This window comes from Saccostrea cucullata, unplaced genomic scaffold, assembly GCF_032062105.1.
Source record: "Saccostrea cucullata isolate Sc308-1 unplaced genomic scaffold, CSIRO_AGI_Scuc_v1 ctg3345, whole genome shotgun sequence".
Lineage (NCBI taxonomy): Eukaryota > Metazoa > Mollusca > Bivalvia > Ostreida > Ostreidae > Saccostrea > Saccostrea cuccullata.
Genome location: NW_026933312.1, coordinates 36,558 through 51,783, shown reverse-complemented (window position 1 = coordinate 51,783; position 15,226 = coordinate 36,558). Strand labels below are relative to the sequence as shown.

Sequence of the window (15,226 nt, the reverse complement as noted above, 5' to 3'; positions counted from 1 at the left end):
CGTAACGAAATGCGTCAATTTCCTCATATTCTAAAAAGTCTACAAAATCAGCCAGTTTTTAAAGCCATTTTCCAGTATTTAATATGGAGTCCAATCTCTGATCTAAAATAAGCAACTAGTAAATGATAGAACTGTTTCTGAGGATTACAAGACATGTTTTATTTTTATTTTTATTCTCTGAAAGTACTCAAATATACCTGTTTACATTAAAATTCAAGAACATTGCAATTCCATAAAGCCTGTGTTTCAACAACTCGAGTTTAAGGAGAAAATTTTTAATAGGAAATGAAAGTACTAAGTCTCTTCTTTATTGGGATGTTTTAAATAGAACATAAAATGTTAGTCAATAAATTGGTTTTTCTACAGGGCCGTTTTATGCACAAAGTAAACTGAGCTCTTTTAGATTATTTACAGAAATACTTGATGAAAAAAGAAAAATATAATTTGTAAAACACTTTGTCTGTTTTTGATAAACACAATTTACAATCTTCACAAATTCAGATTCAGATTGTCATCAGATTAAAAATATTTGAGAATTAATGTTTCATGTAACAGAAGAAAGATGGACATTATCAAAAGGTCTGCTGTTATTTCATTATTGCAAACTCTGACTAGTTTAAGTGATCCTACACCAAGAATTGATTGCTATTGGTGCTTTTTTGCAAGACAATTTCATGTGACTCTTTGTAACTGAAAGACATTCACGAGTCTATAAATAATGTTATAATTCTGTTGATGCTGCCACTTTTTCTTGCCATGTATCATCATTTGTTTCATTATAACTAAAAGACATTTAAAAGCTTATAGATTGCTGATAATTTTGGCAGTTTGTCTTTTGTTATATGGCATCTGGTAGAGTGAATATTTCAATAAAGAGCACCCTAGAGGTTCCCTGTCACCTGTTTTTAAATCGATGAAATAGTCATTCAGAAAATATGGTAGAATGAGAAGAAATACAAATTATAAATTCTATCACATGGTCTTCTAAAATGTCTAGTATATCTTTCACTAATTTGGTAATCTGTGACAAACTTCTTGTATTCTCATTTCTGTAGCTGTGTGTATTTTATTGTGTGTTTTTTGTCTGAGAGATTGTTGGTATGAGTATTGAGCAGCCTGGAGGTTCCCTGTCACCTGTTGACAGATCCCCAGAATCTGCCACGATATGTCTCTGCGTTCTAAAGATATAAACTTTCCCTGATCATAGTGGACTAAGGTCTGTAGATCATTTCGAGCTGTTTGTGCATTCATTGAGTCCACATGTCTGTAACACAAGATCTCTTGCATGTATAACAGTACAAAGTATGGAATGTATAATGAATACTCCTTGTTCTGTAGAGCAGACTGTTATTCTGGTATTAGTTCATTGATGTAATTGATTATATTGATATGTCTGATATTCGATGCTACAGCCTGTCTCATCTTTGTAGACCAGAACTGTCCCCCTACAACCTCAGTATACATCTCTGTATCTACATTATTGTTATGTATCACATATGGATGTGCTAACTTGACCTTGACTATCTCTATAATAGATAAAGCTTCCATGTATTGAAGTGTCTTGTAATAATACATGGCTATGTACAGCATGTCAGTAATACAACCAAACCTGGCTGTTAATTTCAGCATGTGACGGGACATTTTGTCAGCTCTATACCTAAGTTTGTTTGTAAGTTTCCATGTATGAATTAAAAGCAGTTTGCTGAAGGACACAAGCTGTAAGTTTCTGTAGAATCACAACTTGATACTGTGTTGTTAGGAGGGGTGAACTTATCATCTGTTCTACAATATGTAGATATCTCATACAGGTTTCTAGGTTTGGTGTGAAAAGTGCGTCATATCTGTTTGTCTCCGTCAATAGATCTTTATCAAACTCTGCCTCAGAAATCAGAGTATTTTCATCTGTACAGATGGAGAGGTAGGGATTGCAAAGGACATTTATAATACAAGACCTAATGGAGGGACTGTATAGCAGGAATGCTAAACCTTTCTCATACAATCCATACAGTCTTATAAATAGCTGATGTTGTGCTTCACCATGGACTTTACTCAGAAACATATTGTTTTGGGGAATAAAAAAGTTAGGACAGACCCCCTCATACACCCACCTAAGGACTAGTTTAAAACTAACCCAGAAACACTCGAGGAAATTTTGTGGACACCAATATTGAAATGTATTCTGTTGAATCACCCAGAAAACTGCTGTCTTTATGTGATAGGAACACATTAATTTATTATCATCACTTAGTTCATTGTTAATGATTTCCGTTAAAAACAATTTGAGCAAGCCATAAGTTAAGAATTGACAGTGTTTCATTTCACACACAAGTTTATGTTCTGCATGAGAGAAAGAAATTCTCCATTCATCGTGCACATGATGTCCTAGTGTATGTCCTATTGCTACAAAGTGACATCCATTTTTTACTATATCATCAACAATATGAGGCTGGGACCATGAGTGACATCTTTCTATCCATGAAGAGACAGATGGAGGCCAAAAGTCACTAACAAAACAGTGGGCAATATCATAATCTGTTTCACTTGAAGTAACTCCACTGACACAGGGCCCATATTGAATGGAGTCAGAAAAAACTGCTGAACACATAATCGTTCTGTATTTAGAACTGGAAATATAGTTCCTGTTATTTATTCTAACACAAGCTCTCTGAATTTCTGTGTACTTGCTTGGTGACAGTAAATATAACAAAGTAAATCCTGGTTGACTCTCAGAACAGTCACAGAGGATCAGTGTTTGTCTGTGTGTATCGTAATACTGAGACTGAGATAATTCCCATATCACACGGTGATCATTTTGCTACAGCATAACGTCGCAATCTGATCCTTTGAGTCTAAATCCTTCTCTGTAACTTCCACTCCACACCACACAGTACTCTTCACCTGTTCTCCTTTGACTGTACACTTTTTCATTTATGTCCACCACATCTCTCCTCATGGCCACCAGTTGTGAAGTCCCAAGTTTATCACACAGTCCCATGAACACTGCCTCGGACATATGCTGTAGGGCTGTCTTTCTAATGATGATTAAAGAAGAATTTAAAATGTCTTAATAAACATGATATCTGTCATTTAGTTAACCATTCAATACTCGCATAAATGTATAATTTACCCTCAGCCTTCAAAAATTGCTTTTACTTTTCAATGAAAGTTCACTCTTCTAAATTTTTTTTATTTGTACAATATAATGGTCAAATGTCATTCAATTTGGAAAGAGCAAAATAGAAGAAAATAAAGAAAAAAAGTGCTCCTTGTATATGAAATTAAAGTTAAGGATAATTAACACAAACAATTTTTTTTCCAGAAATCAGCAGTATTTCTCATAGATTTATGTTTAAATTGATAATTGATAGAATAATGTTTACCAGGTATATTTATAACTTTGTTATAAGGTCAAAAAGTTGTGCAAAATTTTGTCATTTCAAATCAAAATCAGTCAAAAAATATATATATCAATCCATGCATCATTTTTTTTTGTTCGTGTTCAGTACCCTTAATCAGAAATTGAAGTAATATACAACAGTTATTAAAACTTACACTGGTGAAGTTCTAAAGTAGTCCATTTTAACAGGTAAAGGTATGAAAATTACCAGGTGCTATTATTAGCACAGAAAACATCCCTCTAAATCTTCATTCATTATCGACCGCAGGATCTAAAATGTACACATGGGGAATTAATTAAACAAGAGGCCCATGGGCCTTATAGGTCACCTGAGCATTATGCAACAACTTTCCAGTGACTGAATTTGATTCATGTTTAAAGCCAGATGCTATAGCATTCACAATTTTGAAAGAGGCACCATTGATCATTATAACAATACATTTAGCAGTTGCTTAGTTTGGTTACTTAATACCCAAAGGCAGGGTAGGGGAGCAAAAAATGCATGTCAACTAATCAGTAGTGCCCCTTTCACACATGAACCCCTGACCTTTAGGCCTAGATCCACATATTGCACAATTTTTAAAAAGGCATCCTTGCTTTTCAAAAATATTTGATTAATACCAAGGAGCAGATTTCAAACAATACATTCATTTTCACTATATAAATACCCCCCCCCTTCCCCCGTCTATGGTACCCCTGACCCAGGGGCCTTGAAATTCATAATTCTGGAAGATTAGGACCCTTGCTCATCATAACTATATAGGTATGTTCACCTGCGTAATACCTAGGAGTAGAAAGGAAAATTTTCAAAGAATTCATGTATTTTCACTATAATATCAATAGAGCCCCGCCCAAATACCAGAAACCCAACCCTGGGGCCATAAAATTTTGGAAGAGACATTCTTGTTCATCATTACTATATACTAAGTTAGTTTATTTAATACCTGGGAGCGGAGAAAAAGATTTTCAAAGAATTAGTGTATTTTCATTATATAATCAATAGAGCCCCGCCATAAAACCACAACCACTGAACCTGGGGCCATAAAATTCACAATATTGGTAGAGGCACTCTTGATCATCATAACTATGTACTTCGTTAGTTTATTTAATACCCAGGAGCAGAGAAGAAGATTTTACAAAGAATTCTTGTATTTTCACTATACAATCAATAGAGCCCCGCCCTAACACCAGAACCCCTGACCCTGGGGCCATAAAATTCACAATTTTGGTAGAGGCACTCTTGCCCATCATAACTATGTACTTAGTTGGTTTATTTAATACCCAGGAGCAGAGAAGAAGATTTTCAAAGAAATAATGCATTTTCACTATACAATCAATAGAGCCCCGCCCTAACACCAGAACCCCTGACCCTGGGGCCATAAAATTCACAATTTTGGTAGAGGCACTCTTGCCCATCATAACTATGTACTTAGTTGGTTTATTTAATACCCAGGAGCAGAGAAGAAGATTTTCAAAGAAATAATGCATTTTCACTACCTACTTATTTAGCCCCGCCCTAGCACTAGAACCCCTGACCCCAGGGCCATGAATTTCACAATTTTGGTAGACGACTCATTGCTGATTACAATCATGCAAACAGTTTGACTGCTTGATGTCCAGGAGTAAAGAAGAAGATTTTTAAAGATTGCATTAATTTTAGTGGTTTTGGCCCCACCCCTCAGGCCCCAGGGGGGCAGGGATCATGAAATTCACAAATTTTGTTCCCCTTCACCCATAGATGCTCTGTGCCTAATTTGGTTGAAATTGGTTCAGTAGTTGCAGAGAAGAAGCTGAAAATGTTCAAATGTTAACGGACGACGCACGACGCACGACGCACGACGACGGACGAAAACAGATGGCAATAGGTCACCTGAGTTTACTCAGGTGACCTAATGAAATAGTTCTTTATTGATAGAAAACATAAAAGTCATGAATAAAAGATTTAAATATACTCTATATATAATCTATATATAAATATAATCTACTTTGTCTTAAAGGTTGTTATAAGGTTTCAATTTGTTTATCATTTCCCAGCATACATGTACATCATTAATTTATGAATTAATAAAAAGTTGTTGCATGTACTCCCAAGATGGGCATACATGCGATATAGAAACAAAACGTATTGAGTTTCCGGATATGAACTACAGTCCCTATGATAACTAATAAATTGTAAAAGTGAAGAAGTATATTTTGTTTTGAATAATTTCAAATGACCCGATTTTTTCGCACTTTACATACTGATCGGAGTATAAGGCATTATCACACGAAAAAGCACGTAAAGTTTGAACGTCCTTTTTCTTCAGCATCCAGAGTTTCATAATTAGTCAGTTTAAAATTATTTTTTGCATTTGTATTTAGCCAAATAATTTTATTATGATACTATTAATTTTTTTATATCAATGAATTTCTTATTTTCTTTGATCACACAGAAAATTGAAGAGTATAAAAATGGATAGAAAAAGTAAGTCAATGGAACAGGTTTCAAACGAAATGTTACTCGTACATGGTACATGTAATTTTTCATTTGAATTCCTTTTTGCAAAAATTCTTTAAAATGATATATTTGTGCGGCGATTAGAGGCTTTGCATCAATTTAACTTAGTTTATATTTACCTTTTGTGTTCTCTGAGATCTCTAGTATGATAGAATGGAATTTAAATAAAAAGATAATTACTGTATACAGGGAAATTTTCGCTCCCTTTTTATTTTCGCCCCTTTCGCCCTATCCTCATTAGGGCGAATTTAAAACGGGGCGAAATGAAATACATATAATTTCTGTATGAGTATAGAGCGGCGTGAGAGTCCCCTGTCACTTGTTGACAGATCCCCAGAATCTACCAGGATATGTCTCTGAGAATTATACCTACCCTGTGAACTAGGGTTTGTATATCATTCAGAGCTTATTGTCCTCTTTTTGTGTTGCTATGTCTGTAACACATAATCTCCAATAAATTCAACAGAATGAATGATGGGATTATTAACAACGGTTCCATGTTTCCTATGCCAGATAAATGCTTTGGTTTTAATTCATTGATGTACATGTTGCCGCTAATATTTTCAAGTCCAATATTCCATGCAACAGCTTGTCTCATCTTTGTAGACCAGGACTGTCCCCCTACAGCCTTTGTGTACATTTCTGCATCTGCTTTAACGTAATACACCACGTATGGTTGTTTCAACTTTGCCTTTATCGTCTCTGTTATAGATAAAGCTTGTCTGTATCTATACGTCTTGTAATAATACATGGCTATGTACATTATGTCAGATATACAACCAAACTTGGCTGATAATTTCAACATATGACGTGATATTTTGTCAACAATGTAGATTTCTTTGTTCACCCAAGTGTTTATGAACATGTCATATAATATATAAGCAGTTCTTTGAAGAATGGTTGATGTAAGTTTTTGTAACATGATGACTTGATACTGAGTCAGGGTTGAACCAATCAGTGTTTCCACTGCATGTAGGTGTGTCATACAGCTGTGCAGGCATGTGGGTATAATGCACCCCTATGGTAAAACTCCCTAAATATTTCAACATCAAATTCAAACTCGGATATGAGAGTGTGTTCACCTAAGCCAGATAAGCGAGTGGGCTTATGGAGAGCAACATTTCCGAGGAAGAACCTGAAACTGCATAGAAGACACTCTAATACTTCCTCGTACATTTCGTGCAGTCTGATAAATAAATTTCTTTGTGCTTTACCATATATTTTACCCAGGAACATGTTATTCTGATGAATAAAAAAGTTTGGACAGACTCCCTCATACACCCACTGAAGGATGGCTTTGAAGCAGATCCAGAAACACTCCAGGAAATTTTGGGGACACCAATTGGGTATCGTGTTTTGTTCTACACCCAGAAAGCAGCTGTCTTCATATGATAGGAAATATAGTAATTTATCAATAACACTTAGTGTATTGTTAATTTGCTTAAAGTACAATTTATGCAAACCATAAATTAGAAATTGACAATGACTCATTGCTTGCACAAGTTTTCGTTCTGCAAGAGAGAATGAAATCCTCCATTCACAATCTTCCTGGTTTCCAAGTTTATGTCCTATGGCAACAAAGTGACATCCATTTCTTACTATTAAATCATGACAAATGTGAAGTTTTGGCCATGAGTGCGACCTGTTTACCCATGAGGAGGCAGATGGAGGCCAAAAGTCCGAGGCTAAACAGTAGGCATTATCATATTCTAAAGCTCCTATTGATCCGCTCCCACATGGTCCATTACTTAGAGTTAAGGAGCTCTTTGGAACACATGCGATGGCGGTATTTAGAGCTTGATATATAATGTTTGCCTTTCATTGTGATGCATGATGAAAGGACAGGTCGTTTTAGCGTCAGTAATTGGAGTATGGCGAATCCTGGTGGACTTTCAGAACAATCGAAGAGGATCAAGGTCTCTTTGTGTATATTGTAGAAGTGAAGCTGTGATAAGTTCCAAAGTACCTTGTGTTCAGTGCGCCAAAACATGGTGTCTCTGTTTGACCCCGATAGTCGGATTGCTTCTCTGTAACTTCCACTGATACCATCACCTACTCTGACTTGATTCTTCAGTAAAATCCTTTATAATGTCCGTTAGATCCCTTCTCATGGCCACCTGTTGAGACGTTTCCAATAAACGACAGAGTACTACAAACACCGACTCGGACATTAAAGGACTAACAGAAGATAATTAAATTGTAGAAAATTGTTGTAGATCAACTAATTGAACTACTATGGACCGTTTATACTTACAAATCTGAAGCGATGTTTGAGGCCATTTTATGTCAGTATATATTAAGTTTTCAGGTACTATACATGTATGTACATGTATCTAAAGTAAGATATCGGTACTATCTATACTAATGCGTATAAATGAAATCTTTAGATTTTTGTTACTAGTAAATGAAACGTTATCACAACGATGATAAAAGAGATAAAAACAGGTTCTACGTAGAATTATTTATTATCTATTTACTAAAGGGCCAGAAGTCGATACTATCTAGACCTTTATATGTAGTGACATGGGGGTCAGTTTTGAGGGGCTGCTTGAATCAGGGAATTATTCTGATGACTTTGATTGCCTTTACAAGAATATCAAAAATTAATGTATCTACAAGATTGACAGTCTTAAATGTAGATGGCAGCTTTGAAACCACACTTCTTACCGAGGTTAATTTCTCCCATTATTTCTAAGGCTAATGTATCTTTCTGTTTGACGTACCCCCCAAGAATGGAGAAAATATTGATTCATTTTACCTAAAAAAGTGACTTTACAAATAATTGAGTGTACTCAAGATACAGGTATTTTTCTTTAGCAGAAAACTTCAAAATTTGATATTTAAAAAAAAAATATTTTCATGCCCCGTAAACGAAGTTTCGGGGGTATATAGTTTTTGTCGTGTCTGTCTATCTGTCTCTCTGTCTGTCTCTCTGTTTGTCTGTTTGTCCACAAAAACTTTAACTTTGCCCATAACTTTTGATTTAGTGGAGCTATGACTTTCATATGTGTATTCCTTGTGACAAGACCTTTCTTTGGGTACCATCAAATTTGACCTTTTAACCTTGACCTTGGAGTTTGACCCACTTTTACATGAAAATTTTAAAATTTTACTTTGGCCATATCTTTTGAACAGTAGACACCAGGACATTTCTACTTCACATATGTAATGTTTGTTAACAGACTTTTCACTGGATACCAACAACCTTGACCCTTTGACCTTGACCTTGTAGATTTCTGTACTTGTGAAAAAACTTTAACCTTGGCCATAACATTTGAACGGTAAGGAATAGGGCTTTCATACTTCATATATGTAATCCTTACGAGAAGATCCTTTATTGGATACCAAGAACGTTGACCCTTTGACCTTGACCTTTGAGATTGACTTACTTTAAAAAAGCAAACCTTGACCATAACTTTTAAACAGTTAGGGCTAGTGCTTTTATACTTTACATATTTGATCCTTATGACAAGACCTTTCATTTGATAACAATAACTTTGACCCTTTGAGCTTGACCTTGGAGTTTGACCCACTTTTTAAGAAATTGAACGTTGACCATAACTTCTGAACGGTTAGGTCTAGGGCTTTCATGCTCTACATAAGTATTTTATGTGGCAAGAACTTTCATTTGATACTAATTACATTGACCTTTTGACCTTGACCTTGGAGATTTTTTACTTATTACAAAACTTAAACATTATCTTACTTTCAAATTTCACAATTGTTTTCCAGTGAGAATACTCTACTTTTGGCAACAATTGCATTTAAGAAAAGTTTAATCTTTGCTATGTTGCAATACGGGGGCATCAGTGTTTAACAAACACATCTTGTTTACCATAAATTCTGACCCAAGGAATTTTTAGTGAGCATTGAAGCTCAAAAGACTTTTTAAGATTCCACATATATAGTGTAGACAGTATAACCTATAGACGTTTGATTTAAAGACAAAACAGGGACAAGAGAAGGTCCCTTCCATTTGTCTGGACAGAAGGAAGACCTTTGACCTATAAAAATTGGGAAACCTTACAGGATATTCTAATTATCTTCGTAATTAAAACGGGGAAGTCAGGCAAGAGTTTAAGGTTTCACATTACCTCAAAACACCCCAGGTGTTTCTATAATAATGGATAATTGGCTATTCCTACACGTTTGCTTTGATTGTTGTTAAAAAGACGTGAAAACACGAATATTTTTTTTCACAATGGCTGCAACCGTTTATCCTGTATAAAAGCGACAACACCGAAGACACCAACTAAAACTCTTACCTGGCAGGTCTTTCACTTGTGACATCCTGGTCATGACACCAAATTATGTAAAAGGAAAGGAGAAAATATATGGTTTGTCTGGAAATTGAACTTGGGACCCTTGCATCACTAGTCAAGTGCTTGAACTATTTACTTTAAAGGATAGACTTGCAGGGAAAATTCCTCCCAGGAACAACAAAAAAACTTAATAAGGCTGGGTGTTCCATGACGAGGACAATTTATAAGGGTATAGATGTTGCATTCAGACAGGTCCGATCACCAGTGCCCATGTAGCTCAGATGGAAGAGCACTTGACTAGTGATTAAGTGATTCCTGATTCAAACTATGGTCTGCTATATTACATTAAAGTGAAAGGTTAAAGACTGCCAGGGAAGACCCTGATTTGGTGCCATCGGGGTCAAAAACCTTTTAGGAGTGAGGAATATGTAGGTCAGATGGGTTTGTTTTCTGGTTGTCAGTAATAGTTATATTCATGTATAACAGTGAATACGACTTTAAGATTACATACATGAACTGAATATTTAGAGTACTCCTGTATTTTTCTTCTCTAAATCCACAACTAACACCTTAAAACATACTTCATGTTGTCCACACCCTTATTTACTTTAACAAGAGGCCCATGGGCCACATCGCTCACCTGAGAAGCTTTGACCATTCTGTTCTTTACCAGATTTCCTCCTTGTAATACATAATGCATCCCCACCCTACCCCACTGATCATAATTTAGACATTTTGAAATCTACACTACCCAAGGATCCTTCTACATAAGTTTCAGCTTTTCTGACCCAGTGGTTCTTGAGAAGAAGATTTTCAAAGATTTTTCCTATATATTTCTATGTAAAACTTTGATTCCCCATTGTTACCCCGCCCTTCCCCCGGGGGTCATGATTTAAACAATTTAGAATCTATACTACCCCAGGATGCTTCCACATAAGTTTCAGCTTTTCTGGCCAAGTGGTTCTTGAGAAGAAGATTTTCAAAGATTTTTTCCAATATATTTCTATGTAAAACTTTGATTCCCCATTGTGGCCCCCCCCCTTCCCCCAGGGGTCATGATTTGAACAATTTAAAATCTACATTACCCTAAGATGCTTCCACATAAGTTTCAGCTTTTCTGGCCCAGTGGTTCTTGAGAAGAAGATTTTCAAAGATTTTTCCTATATATATATCTATGTAAAACTTTGATTACCCATTATATCCCCGCCCTTCCCCGGGGGTCATGATTTGAACAATTTAGAATCTACACTACCCCAGAATGCTTCCACATAAGTTTCAGCTTTTCTGGCCCAGTAGTTCTTGAGAAGAAGATTTTCAAAGATTTGTTCTATATATTTCTATGTAAAACTTTGATTCCCTATTGTGGCCCCTCCCTTCCCCCGGGGGTCATGATTTGAACAATTTAGAATCTACACTACCCCAGGATGCTTCCACATAAGTTTCAGCTTTTCTGGCCCAGTGGTTCTTGAGAAGAAGATTTTCAAAGATTTTTCCTCTATATTTCTATGTAAAACTTTGATTCCCCGTTGTGGCCCCACCCTTCCCCTGGGGGTCATGATTTGAACAATGTAGAATCTACACTATACCAGGATGTTTCCATGTAAGTTTCAGCTTTTCTGGCCCAGTGGTTCTTGAGAAGAAGATTTTTTAATGACCCCACCCTATTTTTGTCTTTTCTTGATTATCTCCCCTTGTAATGGGACTTGGCCCTTTATTTTTAACAATTTAAATTCCCCTTCACCCAAGGATGCTTTGTACCAAGTTTGGTGAAAATTGGCCCAGTGGTTCTTGAGAAGAAGTCGAAAATGTGAAAAGTTTACAAACGGACAGACAGACGGACGGACGGACGACGGACAAAATGTGATCAGAAAAGCTCACTTGAGCCTTCGGCTCAGGTGAGCTAAAAACTATAACTAAGTACTTTAACCACTGCATGAAAATAAAATGAGGTAAAAAAAACATCTCTCATAAGTGTTTATGTTTTCAATAATACATCAATGCTTGGATGCTTTCATAACTAAGAAACAAACAAAAAAAATAGCCAAAAAGTTTTTTCAGTATATCATTAAAAAACCTCGAAAAGTCTGAATATTATTATAATGATTCTTATAATTGAAACCTTCTGAATTTCATGATATGTGTATTGTTCAAAAGATTGTTTGTATGAGTATAAGGCATCCTTGAGATACCCCGTCACCTGTTGACAGATTCCCAGAATCTGCCACGATATGTCTCCGAGTTTAGAAGGAATATTTATCTCCTGGTCCTGATGGACTAAGACCTGTAGATCGTGTACTGCTGTCTCAGCTCTCGCTCTATCCACATGTCTGCAGCACAAGACCTCAAGGAAATACATCTGAACTAATGGCGGGATACACAGAGATGTAACGTTCTCTACACAGGCTTGCTGTTCCAGTATCAATTCACTGATGTAAATTATTTCATCGTCAAATTTAATGTCACGGGATACAGCCTTTCTTAACTTTGTACACCAGGACTGTCCCCCAACAGCCTCTGTATACCGTTCTCTCTGTATATTTTCGTTATAAATTACATGTGGCTGTGCTAACCTCAGCTTTGTTATGTCTATAACAGATAAAGCTTCTTTGTATCTAAATGTCATATAAAAATAAGTAGCAATATAAAGCATGTCTGAAACATACCCAAAGTGAGTTGCCACTGTCAATAAAAGACGAAACATTTTATAAGTAACATACATCAGCTTGTTTGAAACTAAGTTTGTACTATTCATGTTGTGTAAAATAAATGCAAGTCTCTGGAGAAATGTTGCTGTTCGTTTCTGGAGCATGACAGTTTGGAATTGTGTTAAAGGTGACCGTATCAACCTTTCTACTGTTTGTAGGTATTTCATGCAATGATGTAAGTTCACAATGTACATTATATCATTCAGGCGTAATTCAGTGAATAATTCCAAATCAAAGTCGATCTCAGAGATCAGAGATTGTTCATTTGTACAGATGGATTGCGTGGGATTTTCAAAAACTTTAATTATATATGACCTGATAGAGTCAATTTGCAAAACAAAAAATTTTACACCGTTTTCGTACATTGCATAAAGTCTAGTGAACAAATTTAATTGTGCTTTACCATATATTTTACACAGGAACATGTTATTCTGAGGAATAAAAAAGTTAGGACAGACACCCTCATACACCCACTTAAGGATGAGTTTCAAGCAGATCCAGAAACACTCCAGGAGATTTTGTGGACACCAGTGTGTTATTTTGTTTTGTTGAATTACCCAGAAAACTGCTGTTTTTATGTGATAGGAAGACAGTAATGTATCTTCTTCACTTAATCCATCATTAATAACTTCCTTTAAGAACAATTTCAGCAAACCATACGTTAAGAATTGAAAGTGATCTAGAAAATACACCAACATTTGTTCTGCCAAAGCAAAAGAAATTCTCCATTCGTCAATTTCATGATCTCCTGATTTATGGCCTATTGGTACAAAATGACATCCATTTCGTATTATAACATATACAATACTAGGATTTGGCCATGAATGCATATGACATCTGTCTATCCAAGAGGAGGCAGAAGGGGGCCAAAAATCACAGGCAAAACATGGAGCATTATCATATTCTAACGTTCCAATAGTCCCACCTCCGCATGGTCCATGGATTTTTGAATTAGGGTTTATTGCAGAACACATGAACTGTAAGTACCTCGAACTAGATACGTATAGCCTGTTATTTATATTAACACATGCTATTTGTAGGTTTTCATAGGTGCTTGGTGAGAGTAAATATAACAGAGTGTATCCTGGAGGACTTTTAGAACCGTCACAAAGGATTGCTTTTATGCTGCCTAATTTGTAATACTGAATTTGAAACAGTTTCCAGATCACTCGATTGTCATTTTGCCAGAACATTACATCCACGTCTGATCCCTTCATTCGGAACCCCTCTCTCTTACTTCCAATCGTCATGGCTAAAATCTCATCATTGGTCTTTGTCGTGTTCCACAATATCTCTGCAATATTCAGTACGTCTCTCCTCATGGCGACTTGTTTTGACGTCCCAATCACACGACACAGTCCTATATACACCGACTCGGATACAAGCTGTTTATCTGGTTCACTAAAAGTTAAACTCTTCGAAGTAAAAATATTTTTAAAATCATAATAATCTAATGAAAATTGTTCAATTGGATCAATTGTTTAATTCTTTCTTACCTTTGTACTATTATGATGGAAGCCATTTTTCCTTTTTTCATAGACTAGCATTTCCTGTCTCGTTCGTTCCGGAACGACAAGTGACTACCGCCATCTAAGCGAGGAATTCCTGGCTTGATCGATTCTCCAATCTACGCGTATCGCCACTGCTCTACACTCTAGCATGGGAAATAACCACAATAAACTGATATTCTGTGTCAGTGAGTCATCCTCAACCGATGAATGTATAAAATGTGTAAGATACAATAACAATTGTGTTAAACAGAATCTGAAAAAAGGGAATATATGAGTATTACATATGAGAAAATATTGACTGTTGTGACCGTGTTAGATTGGTTGCATCAAAGCAAATGACGAGAACTTTTAAAAAGTAAAGATCTATATATAAATTTAACTCTGTGTCCCCGACACATTTAAATTTTTACGTCAGCGAGAGTTTTTATCAGCCAATGAGCGCAGCTGGTAGACCGCTGATTACTGATTACTTGTCTGTATAGCCTGGTTCCCGCCCCCTCCACTTCGTTTTTTCACTTCCCAAAACGTAGTGAAATCGAAGTGGCGCGGCGGGATCTAGACTACGACATATAAAACAAAACTATAAAGAACAGGAGGTAATAATACATCAAATCAGGCCTTCAATACACTTAAAAATTGAGTGACAAAAATTAATTCCTCTGTTCAAACTGTATATTGCATAAAATATCTAATTGTGATTTACAATTTTAAATTGATGGGGCAACTCCGGACAGGCAGAAATACCTTTTCAAGTAATTGTTTTCTGTTTGAGGAATTCTCTAGAGTCGCAAACTATAAGAAGTCAATCCTTACGTGGCGGGTTACAATCCTACTGTAAAACGTGGAGACCGGTC

General features: G+C 36.0%; 1 protein-coding gene across 1 annotated transcript; it reads right to left on the bottom strand.

Moving 5' to 3' along the window:
• Positions 1 to 1,657: 1,657 nt before the first annotated feature.
• LOC134237965 (uncharacterized) lies at positions 1,658 to 14,485 on the bottom strand. The gene is given in 4 exon segments (XM_062720097.1): positions 1,658 to 3,032; positions 12,346 to 12,768; positions 13,225 to 14,262; positions 14,358 to 14,485. Coding segments are annotated over 4 exon segments (2,877 nt in total). The 5' UTR covers positions 14,399 to 14,485.
• Positions 14,486 to 15,226: the final 741 nt, after the last annotated feature.